This window comes from Mya arenaria, chromosome 17 (genome assembly GCF_026914265.1).
Source record: "Mya arenaria isolate MELC-2E11 chromosome 17, ASM2691426v1".
Taxonomy (NCBI): domain Eukaryota; kingdom Metazoa; phylum Mollusca; class Bivalvia; order Myida; family Myidae; genus Mya; species Mya arenaria.
The window spans coordinates 30832944-30853979 of record NC_069138.1 but is presented as its reverse complement, the minus strand read 5'-3'; the positions used below and the strand labels follow the sequence as shown (position 1 = coordinate 30853979).

Sequence of the window (21036 nt, the reverse complement as noted above, 5' to 3'; positions counted from 1 at the left end):
AACAGATAGCTTGAATAAAATGGATATTCAATAACGTACATGAGTAAGCTCCCCTACAGTGAAAAGATAAGCCGAGAGAGAAGTTAAAACAAATTCGGCCGCTATTTTGTTACGTCTTCTGCATATTATGAAAGTTACAGGGGTGGTATGAAGCATACTGGAAATTAAAGGGTGGGTATGGATTATACACGTCGTTCCCGTGACCGATCTAGGCCAATCGGATAGCGTCATTCATGTAGGAGGTGAGATATATCACGATACTCATTTTTGCGTTGTTTATTTTTTTTATAATCTCATGGTATCATATTTCAATTAGGAATGACCACCATAAAATTTCGCGCTGAATAATTGTGTTTAATGTGGCTGTTATTCTATTATGTGAATTAGGAGGCAAAATTACCCTATTAAAGAAAGTATGAGTATGTGTAGATATAGAATATGTAACCTATAAATCGAAATATAGTTTGCAAATACTTTTTTCGGCCTTGAACTTTGAACGATATGGAAGTATACAAAAGAGGTGGTTCAGGATTTGGCGTTAGAGGGGGTGGGGCAACTTAGTACCTTAATTATGACTAACAATTATATGGTTTACCCGAAATGCTAGTCACAACTTGTTGGTCGATGCAATTTTGCTTCAAAATAATCATTCATAAATGTTGCGAGTAAACCGATCGATGCCCCCAATGATATGAGTTCACGGCAATGTACGTCTTACAGAACTTATTTATTCATGTAGAGTCGTATGTTCGGCCTTTCACTAAGCTTTAGTAGTATTTTCGAAAAAAATGGCGCTAGCCAAGGAAAAAAATGAGCATTCATAAGTAAGCCCAGATAATTCATTTCAAATTTGCATTTGAAAAGAAATACGAAAGTGACACCAATAATAATAGGATTAAAGTTTACAGCGACACTTGCATGACCAGATCTCTGGAAATCATAAACACCTTAATCATATCTAAAGCCTACAGTCGACGATACAGACTCGTATTGGGTCGCATTGTAATTAAAGGGTACTTGAGTTTCAAAAATCCGGGATTTGAAATCGTGACATCGAGGTCGTTGTTTACTTCTTAAATGAAAGTCTAATTCAACCTTAATGTGTATGGACTGTTAGGTTGCCGTATAAACCTTGATGAGGAAGAATAATAAATAGCAAAACTATTTTTACGTTTTAGAATGGAATCTGTTCAAAAGAAATCGTTTAACGTCTTCAATCTTATTGAAGGCACAGAATCTGCTACAATGAAGGGGATCTCTTCATGTCGATTGCTGTTGATTGTGTCCACTGTATTTGTGGTTATTGTGCTCGGCATGACGGCAGGATTAATTTTTGTTGCAACAAACAAAGGTAAAAATAAGAATATTATGTGTAACAAGTATCCAAATAGAAATATGAAAAAGTATACGCTCATTATCCACGGGCGCGGAAGGGTTCGGGTTCATTTTTCGACGGATTCTATTCAAAACAAATAAATGGTATCAATACCTTCTTTGCCTGGCGGTTGGCATAGAGAGAGGATAATTCAATTAATTAATTAATTCATTTAACACAATGATTTATCAATAAACTATCGCTGTAGTTTTCATTGAAATATGAATACATAATAAATTATACACAATGCAAGACTTGTAACTATTCGAATCATTTGATATGTATGGCTACTGAGCGTGTTTCTGTAGTTTTAATCATTTATATTGCACAATCATGAGTTTTCAATAAACCTTTAGCTACGGGTGTGTACATCTATATACGTATGTTCATAAGGGGTGGTATTATTTTTGTTATTCTTTCCTAATATGAATATATTAAAGTCATTAATTTGCAGTGCTTTTCAGCATTACAAAGAATTTCAACATTGTTTTTGTACATGAATCATTTTTGAGAGCCAACAAGAAAGCTATTATTTGTAAATACTATATTGTTTTTAATAGCTTGCTGCTGGTTTTTAAGAAATATGAAACTTGTGTCTCTCAAAGTGTATTGGAATGAATGTCTAACCTAGCCATCCTTTCAATAATAAAAATACAGTATAAGGTCGATTGTACCAATAAGCAAATTGTTCTAATTGATTGTATATTGATTGCATGAATAGGCACATTTGAATTTTTTGTACCTTGAAGAGGATTGCTTACGACATTCTTTCCATATCATATGACATCTTTGATTGTATTTGAATGAATGAGATTAATATAGCTACCTGTATAGAACATTCAACGACTGAATAAACATCTTTACAATTAAACTTAAAGTGAAGCTCTTATTCAAAATCAAACATACACATGTATAACAAACATCAATTTTGACCGAAAAAAACTTTAACTACTTACTAAATAATGCATTTATGGAAAATATTTATTACTGATAACAAGATTGTAACCGTGTATTTAATAGCAGAAAGCCCAAAAATATTAAATGATCGGGCAATGTTTAAATATTTACTGTCGTCTACTATAGTCCCACGAGGTAGAAATACCGTGTTCAATGCTAATTTCTTTCAAATTAAACTCGGTATCCTTCATAAGAACCATTGTTTTCGACGTTTATTTATCTTTTTTGAAATATAAACACAATATTATTCATTGTGGTTAATCTTATCGGGGAGTAAGAGTGCATCTTTATGAAGCCCAGTGAGATTTTAGTGGTTTACAAACTATCACTTACCATTGACCAATTATCTCCCTTTTTATAAATTGACCACTTACTCCAAAACCAGTTTTGGTTGGACACAGCTATTTTTAGAAAACCGGTTTGATGAGAGCCTTTGTCAAGAACAGGTCATTGTGGAAGACAAGTTTTTAATAAGGATCTTGGATCATTTTATATCTTGTATGTATTCACTTATGATTTGATAACATCATAAATGATAACCATTGTGTTGCATTTATTCTGAATTTGTGTTTTTGGACATTTCCAAGTAAATTACATATTGTGATGGTTGAAATGGCAGTTACTTTGACACCCAGTTTTGTGCATGAATTGTTTATGCAATGATTAACTTGCATACCATAACATCACATGTAGTGGGACAGTGAGAGCCAGAGATGTTGCTGTAATGAGTTATTGTTGATGGCACTTGAGTCCATAAATCTGTAAGTAGGCAATGTATATTGTATTGTGTCTGAAATGTGTTTTATTGTTTTATCCATATTTATGTTAACTGGCCACTTGACATAAAATCGTTTTTATGAGACAATTGAATATAAGAATGTGTAATAACTGTTATCAAATAACAACAGTAAGATATGTATTATAGTTCTCATTTATTTATTATTGTATATTGTCCATTTTCAATGTGTTGACTATTCGACTTCGAATTTTTTAGTATTCGAGTGTTTGATTACTCCGTATACCGTTATAACATACACACATTGATTGGACATTAAATATATGTGAACCCTGGACACCTTGTGCAACTTTCCCCTTATAAGTAACTATATATATATAAGTGCTACCGGCAACCAAAGGTTATATTTAAATAGTATTACTATTTCTATTTGACACTTGACATGCACCATCCAAATAAAGAACAAGTCAGTTTTAAAATATACACATATATTTGTGAGTTACTCTTACGCAATGTTCCTAAGATGTTCGCCATCATCCTCAATATCTTAGTCGTCAGTCGGTAACACTCTTAATTGCGGACCATAAACACTATGACATAATTACAACTCGAGTGACAAATTATGTGTATCAACGTTTGAGTGCATTGTCTATTGTAAATGATGAATGAACTTCTTTGTCGTGATCATTACAAACACATGGTATTGGAATGGGTTCTATGTATATTTGAATGTATTTTGTATATCAAGTATGTTTCGGTATTTAGTTAAAACTGTATACAACCAGACATACAAATTAATCATGAGCATACAATCAATGCCCTTACAATAACAAATAGCTTGGGCTGTTTTAAGTTCTAACGGCATTAGGTTGAGCCAGTCTATTCTATTTACTGCTGTTTTTCTTTAGTAACAGTCATAACAGTTGGTGTAGCATTTGTTGGTTCTTGTTCTAGGAGAGATCATTGGTTTGCTAAATAAGAACCTTATTGAAGGGAAAAGGGCACAAGCAAAGAAAGTTTAAACTTCCTTTTATATGCAAAAGTATATGTGTTAGTTGACGTTGACGTTTATGAAATATTACAATCGAATTTCTAATTCAAAACTGGATTTAAAAAAAAATATGTTATGTTAAAACATATATAAAAGAAATAAACAAAATGGAATCGGAGAATTTAATGGTATGTTCAAATATCATTCCATAATCTAAGATAAATACAGCATGTCCATTTTCTTATGACTTTAGTGTTTATGGGAAATATTGGAAACTATTGAATTTTGAATAGTAATGAGAAAAAAGTGGAATGAAAAAGATGAAGGAAGATGCAACTTACATGAATAAAAAAAATATGATATAGAAAGGTAGCACCACAAGACAACGTTATGGATAAACCCGTATGTTTTATATTTTTTTCTTTAAGTAAAGATCGACGTACACCAACCATATTATTGCAATAGAAATAGATAAAGAGGATATCTAAAAATCTTTAGATATAAAACTAGAATTAATTCAAATGTGCTGCGATAGTAAAAACTGAGTAAACATGTATTTTCTAAAAATGATGGAATAAAATTGAGATATGAATATAAGTAAACTAAACAATAAACTGTAAATATTTTAAGTCAATGGTCTTATATTCTTAATATATTTATTTTCCCGAGATTATATAGAATGAGAATAATACCGATACCTATACAGATATCTCAAAATAATATATATGGTGAATATAAAGTAGATATAATAACTGTTCGTGATCCTACACCTAGATAAAACTATAATACTACTTCGTATTATTCTCAATAGTTAAAATAAAGAACAAAAGGCATAACATTAAATAACATTAAATAAGGCAGTTAAAATTACGTTTTTTTAAATCATTTGAAGATAAAGAACACGTTTGTTCTTTTCATTCATATGCTTAACCATTTATTAATGAGAACGATGCAGTCTAATCGTTAAATGATATTAATATCGAACACGTTAATGAATAGACGGTCGAAAATGCATAATCGAAAAATTATTCTGCAAACACTGCATTCATCATTTTTAAACATGATTTATACGCAAACTCATACAAATTCTAGTTTAGATGGTATGCAAATGTGACCAGTCACGGGATTTTTGGCCCGAAACCACTTTTTGGGCGAAAATGAGATATGAGTAATTTCTGACTGAACTATTCTTTAGGATAAAAATACTGAAAAGAAAATACAAAAATTCCTATTTCTAACGAAATTATGACAAAAACTAGAAGGACACTAGGTTAAGAAACAGCTGGAAATTCAAGAATTTATTGAAACATTTGTATTCACAGATGCAATAAATATTCATTACTACAATATACACAATTCCCACATTATAACGACAACAATATATTTTCAAAACCATTCTCAATTAGTATTGAGAAAACAAATGAAAATTAATTGGTTACCATGGCAACCATTATTGAAAAGGGCGTTTTTGGGGTTAAGTTTGCATTTTAATATACAATAAATGCCATATGAAGCATTCAATAATAATTGATTTGTTAATTGATATCCTTAAACCTTACTGTACATGGTGTATGTATTTGACATTCAAAAAAAATTCAGAATAAATAAAAACTGTTCGCCAAGTTCCGTAGTTTATTGGCAATTTTTCACAATAAATTGACATTAGGTTGAAACTTGCACCTAATACAAACCAATGTATATCTAGAAGTTAAAGTATGTTTCCCCTGTAATTTACTATAATTTATCTTATTTGAATGGTATTTAAGGGTTTATATTTTATCCTGGTTACCATGGCAACAGGCCACAAACATGATTATAATCACACTTTACCAATTTACTTCAAATGTATTATTTTGTATAGTCATTCATTGCTCATAAAACATGAAATGGTAGTATATATACTCTTAATTTAATAAACATAACAATCCTACACAATTTACACTATTGTAAAATTAAATCAGTTAATAAATGGGCACATTTACATTTTACAAAAATGAAAACAATTTATTTAACATACTAACTACTTAGCATGTACACGTCATTATCTAGTTTCAAGAGGTATGCAATTGGTCACATTGTACATGACAAATTATATTTTCGATGCTTATTCATAGGTAAAAGTTAAAGCTGAAAATGTTTATAGGGTTCAGGAAGGTTTTAAAAATAATGATATTGAAGAACAACAGAAAACTTGCTAAGGTACATTTTATCAGGCTGTGAAGTAACTAATATTGACAAACAATATTATAAATGTCTTCAATTCAAGCATTTATAGGCTTCAACTGCCAGATTGTTTTAAGTTTGTATTAATAATAATCATATAGTGGTCTCCATTATGGCAGAGGGGCTCTACCAACAAAAGACAGGGTGTAGCACCCTTCTATCACGCATTTGCTAAAACCACAGTTTTTCACTCAAAATCACTGGTCGCTTCATTTCACATGAACATGTTTCTATTGAAGAAATAATTGTCAATAGAAAATTGATACATGTTTTCATCAGCTCAGTAGCGGGCTCATTCTCAAATCTTATATTTAGTTTATAAAGATCACATATACGTATATTAGTTTTTTCACTTATTTAAGGGATCAGAGACTTTTTGCATTAAGTCCTTTTAGTTGGATGCGTTCAGGGTACTCTCCATGGAAAAGCCATTGTTGTGGGCTTGTCAATTTTAACTTCAATCTCACTGTCCTTGGCATGCTCTCTCATGAATTCACTCACTGGGTGGTCAGCTGAAGTTCTGCAAAATAATGTTCATATCTGTACATTACTTAGTGTTTGGAATAAATTATGCAAATTAACTTGAACATCAAAACTCACATCTGAATAAAATGGACAAAATATCTAACATTGATTTTGACTTATGTTCATAGATATACATACACAGGCAGTGATATTGTCTATAATACTTTTGTTATACCTGAAGTGATGATATTTCCTCAAGTTTGAAATGGACTTTAGGGGTCACTTGGTGTACTCCAACCAGTCAAAGAATATAACCAGTTTGCCAAGGTCATCAATCCACAAAGGATTGCTCTTGCTGTGCCTAGTATGGGTAGAAGACCTGCTCGGCATAGTCAAAGCTGTAATGGATTGTTGTTCTATGTACAGCAGGTGCTTGACCTGAAATTCACATTTGATAACAATGTTCTAAAAATATGTATTTACAGAAATACATATCTTTAACTGTTTATCGTTGGGGTGATGCCCCGGCAGATCAACATGTACACAATATTGCATGCCAAAGAAATTTCCTGTTAGTCTGAACGTCATGCATACTCAAAAAGCAGCTTGCATCTACAGTCATTCATATTGGTCCTGGCTTTAAGAGTATAAGAGCTCTAATTCTTTATAAACATTTCCCCCATCTGCATTAGTCTATTATTTTCATAATCATCATTATCATCTTCATCATAACAGAAATTTATTTCAATGTACCTGAACCTCATGAGATGGTTTGTTATGCACATAAATCAACATGAAAAAAAAGTTCATCTACAACTTTAAATTCATCAACATAGCTAAAAAGACAGTTAAACTGCAACTCAAAATTAATTCGTAAAATCCATCAATAATTGTATTGATAGTTGACCGCGGTAAGATGATGAAAAATTGATTATGTCCTTTTTTAGTCATCATAAGTATGCAAAAAGAGAATATCTGCTGGATTTTGATCTGTTTACATTTCCAATGTCAGACTGTCAAATTTCACTTCCGCTTTCTTTTCCTGCGATCAATTGCCATCCATTTGACCGAATTTAGAATATATTGCATTACATTAAAGATATACACATTTGTAAAATTATATGCTTAAACAATGAAAATAATTCTACTAACCAACAAATTCCTAATTTGATGTAAATGCCTTTGGTTCAGCTTGACCTACATCCTCAAATTTGGGTTAAAAAAATATCTCATGACAACTACGGGAGATAACACCAAAAGTAATAAACAATACGAAAGAAAGTGGTTAAAAAACACTATTTCTATGAACATTACATTTTAAAGAATATATTTGACTGAACAATCTAGGGTGACAAATTGTTTAATGGTTGTTTTTACGATAAAAACTTCATTACTTTCTTATTTTTTACGCTTCAACTTTGCGCACGTTTTTCTCGAAATCGAGGCTATCGGTTTCGGGCCAAAAGTCTCATGACGCGTCACAAATAATTAGATTACCGATTCGTTTACAAAAATGGAAGTCAAAAGATCTAACTAAACAAGAAAAGATTCTTCTAGTCAAAATATATGTCTTTTCAGCAATAAACAGTAGCCAGAGATACGCTGAAGCGGGAAAAAGTAGGAGAAGTAAAATAATGTTGCATTCCTGAATATAAACAAGCATTACAAATACAAATGTATGAAATTAATCTCTCAAAAAATAATAATTAAATTAACATAGGAAGGTATTGATTTGGAATATAAGAAAAAAAAAGCTTCAATACGAAATTTTAAATGTTAACAAATGAAAAAAGTTTAGAAAAAAGAAAATACCAAAACATTCAATAAGGGCCAGAAATTGGCCCATAAAATGAGAGCTTCGAGTTTTGTAACCCTTCTCACGTTATAGTTACATGGGTTACAGGCAAATAAACAGAACATATTATATACAATGAAAACAAAATCAAAGTTCACCCCCGAAAATCGAGTTTTTAGGTCGACATCTGATCAGAGTTATGCGGTTACATTAGTTACAATAAGTTACAGTTTTTGAAAAGTTTGCAAATGGGTTTTTTTCTATCTCAAATATCGGGTTACGCGGTCACATTGGTTACAACCGGTTATATCGGTAACATCGAAACTTTTCATCAAAAAACGAGTTTTCAGGTCGACATTTTATCAGAGTTATGCGGTTACATTAGTTACAATGAGTTACAGCAAACATTTTGAAGAGTTTGAAAGAGTGTGTTTTTTTTTCCTATCTGTATTTTCTGGTTACGCGGTTAAATTGGTTACAACTGGTTACATTAGTTACATCGAAAATTTTGATCAAAAAACGAGTTTTCAGGTCGACATCTTATCAGAGGTATACGGTTACAATACTTACAATGAGTTACAGCAAAGTTTTTGAACAGTTTAAAAAAGTATTTTTTTTCTATCTCAAATATCGCGTTAATTACGCGGTTACATTGGTTACAACTGGTTACATCAGGTACATTGAAAAATTTCAAAGTTCAACATCAAAAATCGAGTTTTCATGTCGATATCTTATCAGAGTTATGCGGTTACAATCCTTAAAATGAGTTACAGCAAACATTTTGAAAAGTTTGAAAAAGTGTTTTTTTTCTATCTGTAATATCTGGTTACGCGGTAAGATTGGTTATAACTGGTTACCTTAGTTACTTCGAAAATTTTCACAGTTCAACATCGAAAATCGAGTTTTCAGGTCGACATCTGATCAGGTTATGCGGTTACAATAGTTACAATGAGTTACAGCAAAGTTTTTGAACAGTTTGAAAAAGTGTGTTTTTTTCTATCTCAAATATCGGGTTAATTACGCGGTTACATTGGTTGCAACTGGTTACATCAGTTACATTGAAAATTTTCAAACTTCAACATCAAAACTCGAGATTTCAGGTCGACATCTTATCAGAGTTATGCGGTTACAATACTTACAGTGAGTTACAGCAAACATTTTGAAAAGTTTGAAAGAGGGTTTAGTTATCAGTTATATCTGGCTACGCGGTTACCTTGGTTACAACTGGTTACATCAGTTACATCGAAATTTTTCAAAATTCAACATCAATCAAAAATCGAGTTTTCAGGTCGACATCTTATCAGAGTTATGCGGTTACAATAGTTGCAATTAGTTACAGCAATTTTTGAAAAGTTTGAAAAAATGTTTTTTCTATCTCAAATACCGGGTTACGCGGTTACATTGGTTACAACCGGTTACATCGGCTACATCGAAAATTTCCATCAAAAAACGAGTTTTCAGATCGACATGTGATCAGAGTTATACGGTTACATTAGTTACAATGAGTTGAAGTAAAGTTTTTGAAAAAAAATGAAAAAGTGTGTTTTTCTATGTCAAATATCGGGTTACGCGGTCACATTGGTTACAACCGGTTATATCGGTAACATCGAAACTTTTCATCAAAAAACGAGTTTTCAGGTCGACATTTTATCAGAGTTATGCGGTTACATTAGTTACAATGAGTTACAGCAAACATTTTGAAGAGTTTGAAAGAGTGTTTTTTTTTTTCCTATCTGTATTTTCTGGTTACGCGGTTAAATTGGTTACAACTGGTTACATTAGTTACATCGAAAATTTTGATCAAAAAACGAGTTTTCAGGTCGACATCTTATCAGAGGTATACGGTTACAATACTTACAATGAGTTACAGCAAAGTTTTTGAACAGTTTAAAAAAGTATTTTTTTTCTATCTCAAATATCGCGTTAATTACGCGGTTACATTGGTTACAACTGGTTACATCAGGTACATTGAAAAATTTCAAAGTTCAACATCAAAAATCGAGTTTTCATGTCGATATCTTATCAGAGTTATGCGGTTACAATCCTTAAAATGAGTTACAGCAAACATTTTGAAAAGTTTGAAAAAGTGTTTTTTTTCTATCTGTAATATCTGGTTACGCGGTAAGATTGGTTATAACTGGTTACCTTAGTTACTTCGAAAATTTTCACAGTTCAACATCGAAAATCGAGTTTTCAGGTCGACATCTGATCAGAGTTATGCGGTTACAATAGTTACAATGAGTTACAGCAAAGTTTTTGAACAGTTTGAAAAGGTGTGTTTTTTTCTATCTCAAATATCGGGTTAATTACGCGGTTACATTGGTTGCAACTGGTTACATCAGTTACATTGAAAATTTTCAAACTTCAACATCAAAACTCGAGATTTCAGGTCGACATCTTATCAGAGTTATGCGGTTACAATACTTACAGTGAGTTACAGCAAACATTTTGAAAAGTTTGAAAGAGGGTTTAGTTATCAGTTATATCTGGCTACGCGGTTACCTTGGTTACAACTGGTTACATCAGTTACATCGAAATTTTTCAAAATTCAACATCAATCAAAAATCGAGTTTTCAGGTCGACATCTTATCAGAGTTATGCGGTTACAATAGTTGCAATTAGTTACAGCAATTTTTGAAAAGTTTGAAAAAATGTTTTTTCTATCTCAAATACCGGGTTACGCGGTTACATTGGTTACAACCGGTTACATCGGCTACATCGAAAATTTCCATCAAAAAACGAGTTTTCAGATCGACATGTGATCAGAGTTATACGGTTACATTAGTTACAATGAGTTGAAGTAAAGTTTTTGAAAAAAAATGAAAAATTGTGTTTTTCTATGTCAAATATCGGGTTACGCGGTTACATTGGTTACAACTGGTTACATTGGTAACATCGAACATTTTGATCAAAAATCAAGTTTACAGGTCGACATCTGATCAGAGTTATGCGGTCAAATAGTTACAATGAGTTACAGCAAACATTTTGAAAAGTTTGAAAAAGTGTTTTGTTTTTGTTTTTTTATATACCAACATTTGTTACAACTGGATACATCAGTTACTTTGAAAATTTTCAAAGTTTAACATCAAAAATCGAGTTTTCACGTTGACATCTTATCAGAGGTATGCGGTAACAATACTTACAATGAGTAACAGCAAACATTTTGGAAAGTTTGAAAAAGGGTCTTTTTCTACCTGTAATATCTGGTTACGCGGTTTCATTGGTAGTAACCTGGTTACATTCGTTACATTGAAACTTTTCAAAGTTCAACATCAAAAATCGAGTTTTTAGAACGACATCTTATCAAAGTTATGCGGTTACATTAGTTACAATGAGTTACAGCAAAGTTTTTGAAAGGTTTGAAAAAGTGATTTGTTTAATCTCAAATATCGGGTTACGCGGTTACATTGGTTACAACCGGTTACATCGGCTACATCGAAAATTTCCATCAAAAAAAGAGCATTCAGGTCGACATGTGATCAGAGTTATGCGGTTACATTAGTTACAATGAGTTACAGCAAAGTTTTTGAAAAGTTTGAAAAAGTTTTTTTTTCTTTGTGAAATATCGGGTTACGCGGTTACATTGGTTACAACTGGTTACATCGGTTACATCGAAAATTTTCAAAGTTCAACATCAAAAATCGAGTTTGCAGGTTGACATCTTATCAGATTTATGTTGTTACAATAGTTACAATGAATTTTAGCAAAGTTTTTAAAAAGTTTGAAAAAGTGTTTTTTGCTCAAAAGCAATAGAATTCTGCCTCCAGATAGGCTTTTTAATCTTTATTTATCAATAGACTACATGTTGCATTTATTTATATCGTGGCATTTTTTAATGTAGTTCCTCGGTATTTCTTCGTTTACGGGCATTTAATCATACATATGCATGTGAGTTTGGTTTGCGGTCACCAAGCCGGACTAGTTGGTATCCACCGGGTATTCTGATTTCATCCACAACACAATACCACAACTTGTTTCATAATCGGAATAGAATAAAAGAGCTTAAACTTAACACACAACTATAAACACATGATTATTATGTGATTGAGCCAGGTTTGTTAACAAGGATATATTTTCTTTGTCCTGCTCAAATGATGAATTGAATGTTCTTTTACTGAATGCAGACTCTCCAGCGTTCCTACTTTCCGAAAATACATCCTATTGTTTTATTCTTCTTTTTCAAACTTCCAATTAGTCCTATTATTGAACGTTACGTTTTATGTATTTACAGAAGTATACACTTCAGTCATGTTTAAGTGACTTTGTCGACCACTATCATGCAAACACACTGACTTTGTTCGATCGAAAATCGTTCGCAGATTACAGGAACTAATTTCCCGAAAATACTCACCATATTCATTTACTCAATATTTTACTCTACTCATCTTTACATCTTTGCATAACATATAATATTTCATGTGTTTACTCTATTGACATCATATTCTTTCATATTTTAGATCGATTCTTGGTAAAAAGATAAAAATATTGCTTAAGCAAAATATCTTTTGAGTATTCTTTGGATTTATTTTAGGACACTAAGATGTGTTTTCATATACACATGCAAACAACATTTCAAATGTATAAGAATCGTTTATCGAATAGTTGCATGATTGTTAGAGATCGAATTTGAAGCCTCGGGAAACGTATGTTTCATACAGCATTTATTTATAGGTACATCAGAGGAAGTAACCAATCAAAATGAAGGAGCAACGAAAGAGTGCAAGTGCAACTATTCGACAACTTCTCCTTCGACACACACATGTCCTCCACAAAGAGAATGCATCACCACGTGTCCCAAAACAACATGCCCTACAATGTCAACATTGGTCCCCGTTGCTGCATGTCCAGATGGTTGGATGCCCTATTCCGGTTCATGTTACTATTTCGGAAAAACTGGAGGTTCTTTTACAGAAGCAAGGGTATGAAATATATACTGAATCAAATTCATGAAATGTTTTCAGTGTTTTATTAAACGTTTAGACACACTTTCCAACAGAAACAATACTTTAATATGACGACGATGTTCATCTTGATATTACTCTTAAATTTTTAGATTAAGTTATATAAATTTGAGAACAAATGCATATGTTTCTATTAACAGCATTACTGTTCACAAAGAGAAGCGTACGTGGTGTATATCAGTGATGTCAATGAAGATTTGTTCATTAAAGACCAGCTTCTGGAAAGAACAGGTTAGATTTTTCACATTAGGTCATCAAATGCTCATTCTGTTCCAAGAAAGTGACGAATATAATCCATGTCAATAGTTACGACAGAAACAGTTAAATGCCAACCTTAAGGAACAATATGTGAGGCTTGGTTTCAGACCGTATTGATAAACGTTTTGTGGTCAATGCTAAGGTACACATAGTTATCACTTCAGCAAAAAAGGTTATACATAGTCCCTGCTCTACCTGTACCTGTGTATCAATCACTAACTTGAAGTTCGACAAAGAATGTGCTATTTTTCATAGACCATTAGCCATAGCCACCAGAGCAATGGAGACTCTTATAAAAAAAAATATCAAGTGCAGACATTGGAGTAAGATTTAATTAAACAGGTCGGATGCATTCGGCGATTTTATAAATCATTTATTAAACAAGATCTGCCACGAGTCATGCTCACAAACCTTTGATAATGACGGAAGAAAGCATAATATTATTTCTTTTCTTTAAGAAAATCCCATTTCTCCCAAACGTATATTATATATGTTTCTAACCCTATCGCTTGTCCCAATCAACCATTATGTTGAAGTATCATTTTAGTGGGTTTAAAATAAATTGGGCTGACAAGAAATTAAAGAGGTGGATTTTGAAAGCTGCGACTGTTGATATGAAATGGGCCAGGAAGTGTTTAACCATTCTGAGACCCCAGATTACCCAAAAGCTGTACGGTGGACTTCTGTAACAGCCATAGGACAAAAATCATTAAGACCAAAGCAATAGACCAAAGCATATTCTTTGTACCATTTAATTGGAGTATTAAGTTCATTACATACATCTAATATGATCTGTGAATTTTGTCAGATTAATTGATGTTAAAAATAGATCAACGTTTTCACACTTGAGATTATCACCGCATATAAGACGATTAGCGCATATTTGACCGATAAAGACGATCTCGTGCTATACTGACTTCATGTCTCGCAAATATGCAAATGCCCGCCGGATATGCAAAATTGTCACAAGCAACTTAAGCAGAAGTTTCAATGAAATAAAGTTGAAATTAGTGTAACTGTGAATGAGTCATTCTGTGATGTAATAATGAGTGCTACAGTGAGCTGGTCTTTACATGCTTATCGGTAGTAACAATAACGGTGAAAATATAGCTTTCGTTCATATGTCATCATCCTCGGCACCCCAGCGTATCACAACCTATCTGATACCCTGGCTAAATCAGCTGTTAAAATCTCGTTCTCATAAATAATTATTAAGGTGAAATCCAGCCGCTCGATTGGTTCGAAAATGATCGAGAAGTTACGGATGAAAAATCGGTTCGAAATAATCCAATGAGATCACGGCTTACAATTCGTTTCAGGTAGAATGTTGTTAAATATGCCGATTAGCAAGTTTGCCCAGAGTATCATATAGGTTATGATACGCTGGCATGCCGAGGATGATATGTCATATGATATCCGACAACAAACAAATATTGACATGACTTGACTTGTACCATAACTGATAAGATTATGTTGACCATGGGTTTTGGTCAATAATTGCCCGAGAAAAAACACGTTGGTGCAAATATCACAAAAAGCCAACAAAGTCGTATGTACCTCAAAGATGACTGTGAATTTTAGTGAATAATTCATTTGGTAAAACCACAAACATCCAAAGCAACTTACGTCTTTGTAGGTCGTAGGTGGTGGGTAGGGATCACAGACGAACACATAGAGGGCGTATGGAAAAGCGTGAACAATGTGGAACCAGAAACGGAATACAGAGGAATGTTACTTATTTATTTTTTCCGATGTTTTATTGCGTCTTGTCTGTAACACTACGCCACTCATGCAATATTGATTTCGGTTCTCATTTGGTGAATATATTGCAATTTTACACTCGATTACCATTTTCCTTTATTTGAGACTAGGGGGTTTGCTTCATTTTTCGCACCAAATAAGTAAGAACTGTTTGCTTACATATAACTAAAAAAATAGAATAATTCCCAATCAGCATACCGTCATTATCATTAAAATTAATGTTTATGTCAGTGACAAGGTTTAATGCTGAAGAAAAAACACGATGTTCCGTAACGGCAACGTTGATGGTAATAGTAATAACAACAATAAATGTGATGGTTATCATGACAAAAAAATGATGGACCGAATAGTGGTGATTAAAGTCGTAACAATTACGGCATAAGCATGGTACACGAACTAATGCCACTTTAGACTAAAATACGAAATTTTTCTATTGCTGTATACGTTAGCAAAATAAGCACCATTGAACAGTATTTTGTCTCTATCTTCTTTATATTGCGTTGCATGGTACTTTCTTAAACAGCATCGTTTGATATGGACGTCATTATTAGTATTAACCTAACTGACACCAGTATCCGTGTTACACGTCTCCACTATAAGAATGATTATAAAAGTTGCAGATGACATCTTTAATAATATTAACATTATCAAGTCAGAGCATGGTGCTGCTTATCATCTGTGTGTCCTTTCTTTTAGAATAACTTCAATGGACTATTAGGGTGAAGTAATTATCAAAACAGACGGAAAAGTCATTCTTTATAAAAACACTTTCAGTTCATACTTTAACCGCCTCCGGTTGATCGTTAAACTCTATACAGAATATTGTCCATGAATGATCAAAATTAAGGCATACTGACTATAACGAGCTAGAAACAAAAGCGGCAGCCAGGTTAACAGCAAGATATGAAAAGGGCGTAATATGGCAGTTTTCTTCTGAATTATACGATAACAAATTACTCACTGAAACAAAGAATATATGTTGTACACGTACGCTTACATGACGGTATCTACATATAAATATGGTACCGTTTCGTTACAAAATACACAATACCTTTTTTAGAACCCATTGCACAGTCCAGTGAGGGTTTTTTACGGAATATTTTATGTTGTAAAATTTGTTTTAATTCGAGGAAACATGTTATCGTTTTACATATTTATTGTGAAACCAACCCTTGGCTTCAAATTCAGTAAAACTGTAAAATCATAGCATCTACATGTTTATTTCTGCATCTAGGTTGGTCCTCTGGAGAACCTAATGACCTCAGGGGCGAAGATTGCGTGACATTAGTGTCCACGAATAATTTTCAGTGGAATGATGACGATTGCCAAACCACTCATTTTCCAATTTGTGAAAAAAGGTATGCAGTAAAATAATTATCTACAAAACATCATTTAAACGAAACAAACATTCACATATATTAGAGCCTTTTACTAGAACGGTATTTTATCGAATGTTGTATAAGTTTAATGAAGGATATTATAATTATACCTAACAATTAATTAAAGATGCACTTGTACACCCAAATGAGATTTAGCATATTTAATACTATTGTTTTAATTTACCAAAAGGGATTAATAAATGTCTAAATTTTCTAAGAAATGTGCAGAAAATATGGAATTTCTACCTCATGAGACGATAGTAGATCACAGTATATCTTTTAGCATTCACCAATCATTTATTATCTTTGCGTTTTCATCTATTAAATACACTTTTATAAACTTGTTATCAGTAATAAATATTTCCCATAAGTGCATTTTTAGTAAGTAATTGAATGAATGTGTATCACTCAAAATTGCTGTTTGTTATACATTTGTCGATTTTGAATAAGAGTGACACTTTAAGTAAACTCATTTCACTGAATACCATTCTATAACCTCCTATAGAAAACAAAAAAAAATCAATATATTTCAATGGTATTATTTTGGAAGTCACAGTAAAGCGATTAACACATACAGCATGAACTAGCAACATGAGCAAAGTATGTCTTGGTAACAACATGCCTGACAAAAATGGAGCTTACAGACGTGGTCGACTGGCCGAAGAAAAATTGAGATAAAACCCTCCTTCTGGGGAAAACTCAGAAACCTCTGCCCGTGTGTCATCCAGATTTACAGGATTTGTCTCGTACACTAAATGTCGGGCCTCATCACCCATAAGCTCCTTAACAAAGACGTATTGAAAACATATCATTTTTATGAGTCATGTATACCTACTTTATCAAGATATAGAAATGTATAATACATGGCAATTTTTTTTGAAGACAAATGAAAAACAGATTTATCATTCATATGATGAAAGTGAATAGCAACATAAAACTTTCACAGAAAGCATTTTCTTGTAAAATTTAACAATATATTGAATCGATGTGAACGGATCGGTTCCCCAAAGCTGAATGCCTTTATGAATGTCTCGTGCTTATCAATCGGTCGCTGGCGGTTATTTCATTATAAACAAGTGAAAATAATTTTCTACTAATTCGTTTTACTCAAACGTAGGAAATTATATTATGCTGTCACCCATTAGGAATACAATGCATATACACTAAGGCAGTTTATAACATGTGTGCGTTACGGTCGTATTCAATAATGTCATGATGTTACTTTTATTTCAGACAGAACAACACAACATAGTATTCATCACTTGCCAAAGCTTATAACACACAGTAAATTCAAAAGGTCATTAATTAAAAAGATATATGACGCTTTACCTGAAAAAAGAATGAAACGATCTAACTATGTCAATTTAGAAAATAAATCTTCTCACTGACAGTGAATCATGGCGCTTTATTAGTTAACTGTTAGACCAACCGTTATGTAGGATGGGCCAGCTTAACCACAGTGAGGACGAATACTATGCTGTTTCTTTATGTTGCATAGGGTTTTAACAACTTATAGCTAAATGGTTGAGGATTATTGCTCAATTTTAAAACATGCTGTATGGATTTGTTGTGTTTGAATTTTAATTGCTCCTTTATAAATAACTTACTTTTTAAATTGACGTACCTAAATTCTGGGTTTGAACAACTTATAGCTACATGGTTAAGGATTATTTATCGATTTAAAATATTGTTGTATGGTATTTGTTGATAAAAGTAAGTAAAATGACTGTCAACAAAGTTTTAAAGAAATAATCGTTGCCAACATGAAACAAGTAAGTGAATCTCTTCTAGGCATTTCTTTTACTATGTTTCATTTCTTGAACGATGTAATTGACTTGTTCATCATACGAGTTGTTATACGTTTGTGTGTTCCTGTTGACATATGTGTGTCTGCTTTTAAATGCCAATCAGCGTTCGACATTCAACTTGTAAGTTCTTTCTGAATTTATATTTTATGAATTTTATTCATTTGATTGATATTAATGCTGTATTTCAGTGTCGTTTTTTATTTTGCGAGTGTCATAAAAAGCACATATTTTTACTAGACGCGAAGCCACGAGTGTAAAATTCGTTTTTCTATAATAAAAAAGATGATCTTACACATAAATCAACAAATGTTGTATTTTTGTGATATTGTTAGACATGTATACTTATTTTAATTTAGTTTCTTAAATATATCATTTTAGTACACTCCATTACCACCCGGCTACCCCGGGGATGCCCCTCATATACATTTTCTCCCACTTCAGATAAGTAGATCCATGAATTGATCTGGAAATCCTTATCTTGCCCACGGGCAATGATAAAAAAGTACCCGTATGGAACTCCTTTTTTATTGTCATCGGACAATAAGCTCCATTGTTGAAGACAGTCGTCTGTAGCATCATGGACACCTTGTCATGTGGCAATATTTAAAATCTAAGTTAATTATTTCTCGTTTCAAATGGCACCAACAAAACATTTTCACGCTGCATTCAATAAACAATGCTTCGCCCTATCAGAAAGAATGATCAAAAATATATACTCAAATTATTTTCACTACGCACAAAAGAGTTCCAGCTCAAGTATACATTTTAACTTTATTTTGTTTAAATGAGGTGGGAGAAAAAGCATCTTCCTTAGCCGAATGATGTTATGTGAAAGCAAATGTTCGAGCTTTCAGCTTCTAAAACAGCTTAACGTTACAAGTTAGACAGTAAAGTATCTATATTCCAAAGTGATATCTTGAATTAAAGTGATGCAATCCTAATTTAATACATATTTATTTTTCCTGACAAAATTTACTGTTTGACAATCGAGAACAGTTGATTTTAAAGTTTTTTACTGTTTGGTTTGCAGGCAAATTATCAAATTGATGTTTTTGTGCTGTGATTTTCCCAAAATCCAAGTAAGAAATGTGTTTTTATGTAACTAGCATTAGTTTAAAATCCTTTTATTGTATACAATTTGTAACATTTAATTCAATGGATATTGAACGTCTTCGGCATATTTGATCATTGGTTGGGTTCATAGAAAACCAAAATCATTGGTTAATTGTTCTTTATGTATTATGCAAACTTTACACAAGCCTGTACCGGTTTATAGAACCTTGACTGTTAATATACAAATATAAATCAAGTGGTGTCCAAACACAAATAAAAGAATTAAAGGCTGGATTGCAAGTCATCAAAAGCTGATTAACATTCATGTAAATTAGTATCATTATGGGTAACATTCCTTTGGAGATACTCGCGTCATAAGATAACCGAGTACCAATAAATTCAAGTGCTTAAACAGTTTGTTAGCATGGCAAAATGAAATTCATTTCAACGTATTATCTGGTACATGTGTTTTCGATGGTTATTTTTATTTTTTGTGCTTATAATTATTTTACTGAACATAATACTACCCGTGTCGGAACCTAACATTTGCCTATAGATAGTTTTTACTTAAGATAAAGTACATCAATGATCAAATATCAAGTTTTCGAGCTACTGAAAGCACATCGTTTCTCTCTATAAGTAAAGTTTTAAATGCTGTTGAAATAATCACTGGCTGTTATCTGATGTTTATGTTAATGAATACAATTTGCTTTCGTGGGACATTGCTTCACGCCATCCTTTTGTAGTTATCGATTCGAATTACGAATTTTATCTGTCATGAAATAAATTTCACATCAACCTTTTGTTAACGTTTTATTTCAAAAGAAAATTTGCTATGCATTTGTGCTTTTGTGTCATAAAATGTAAACTAACTGGGTTCTGAACTATTTTGATATTCAATAGTTGGTTAGTCGATTATAATGTATATTATAGCGTCTAGCTATCATAACATTTCATTTGGACATATCAAGATAGGCTTAACTATCAGAGAAGAGGAATAAATGCTGGGTACTTACCTTGATTTATTCCTCTCCAGTATTTTAATATATAATTAACATCATCAAGTCAAAATGCAAATTCTCCAAGGGAAATATGTATCGTAACATTTATAGAAACCATTGTCATACTGTTCAACACTAATCCAGGCATCTAACGATACTATAATTGAAGCGCAGCTTCTTGCTTTAATCAATATTGCTAATGTTTGTCTTTAACCCTTATAGGCTCTACCTGTTGAACGTCCGTCCTTTCGGAATCCAATCTTCCGGTCCCGG

At 32.4% G+C, this 21036-nt stretch overlaps 1 protein-coding gene and 1 long non-coding RNA gene across 3 annotated transcripts; one reads left to right on the top strand and one right to left on the bottom strand.

Moving 5' to 3' along the window:
- The first annotated feature begins 971 nt into the window (after window positions 1-971).
- On the top strand, window positions 972-20638 carry LOC128223051 (asialoglycoprotein receptor 2-like). 2 transcript variants are annotated; one of them, XM_052932289.1, is made up of 6 exons: window positions 972-1351; window positions 13214-13461; window positions 13644-13734; window positions 15398-15488; window positions 16758-16880; window positions 18135-20638. In XM_052932289.1, the coding sequence occupies exons 1-6, from the start codon at window positions 1180-1182 to the stop codon at window positions 18151-18153; spliced, it is 744 nt and encodes a 247-aa protein (XP_052788249.1). In that variant the 5' UTR covers window positions 972-1179; the 3' UTR covers window positions 18154-20638. The 2 variants fall into 2 exon arrangements, with proteins under 2 accessions (XP_052788249.1, XP_052788250.1); XM_052932290.1 differs by lacking the exon at window positions 15398-15488 and having other exon boundaries at window positions 16757-16880.
- LOC128223053 (uncharacterized) lies at window positions 6350-7973 on the bottom strand. Its single transcript, XR_008259279.1, has 3 exons — window positions 7900-7973; window positions 6983-7185; window positions 6350-6802 (listed from the first exon to the last, which is right to left on the bottom strand). It is a non-coding gene; the product is annotated as an uncharacterized LOC128223053 (long non-coding RNA).
- Window positions 20639-21036: the final 398 nt, after the last annotated feature.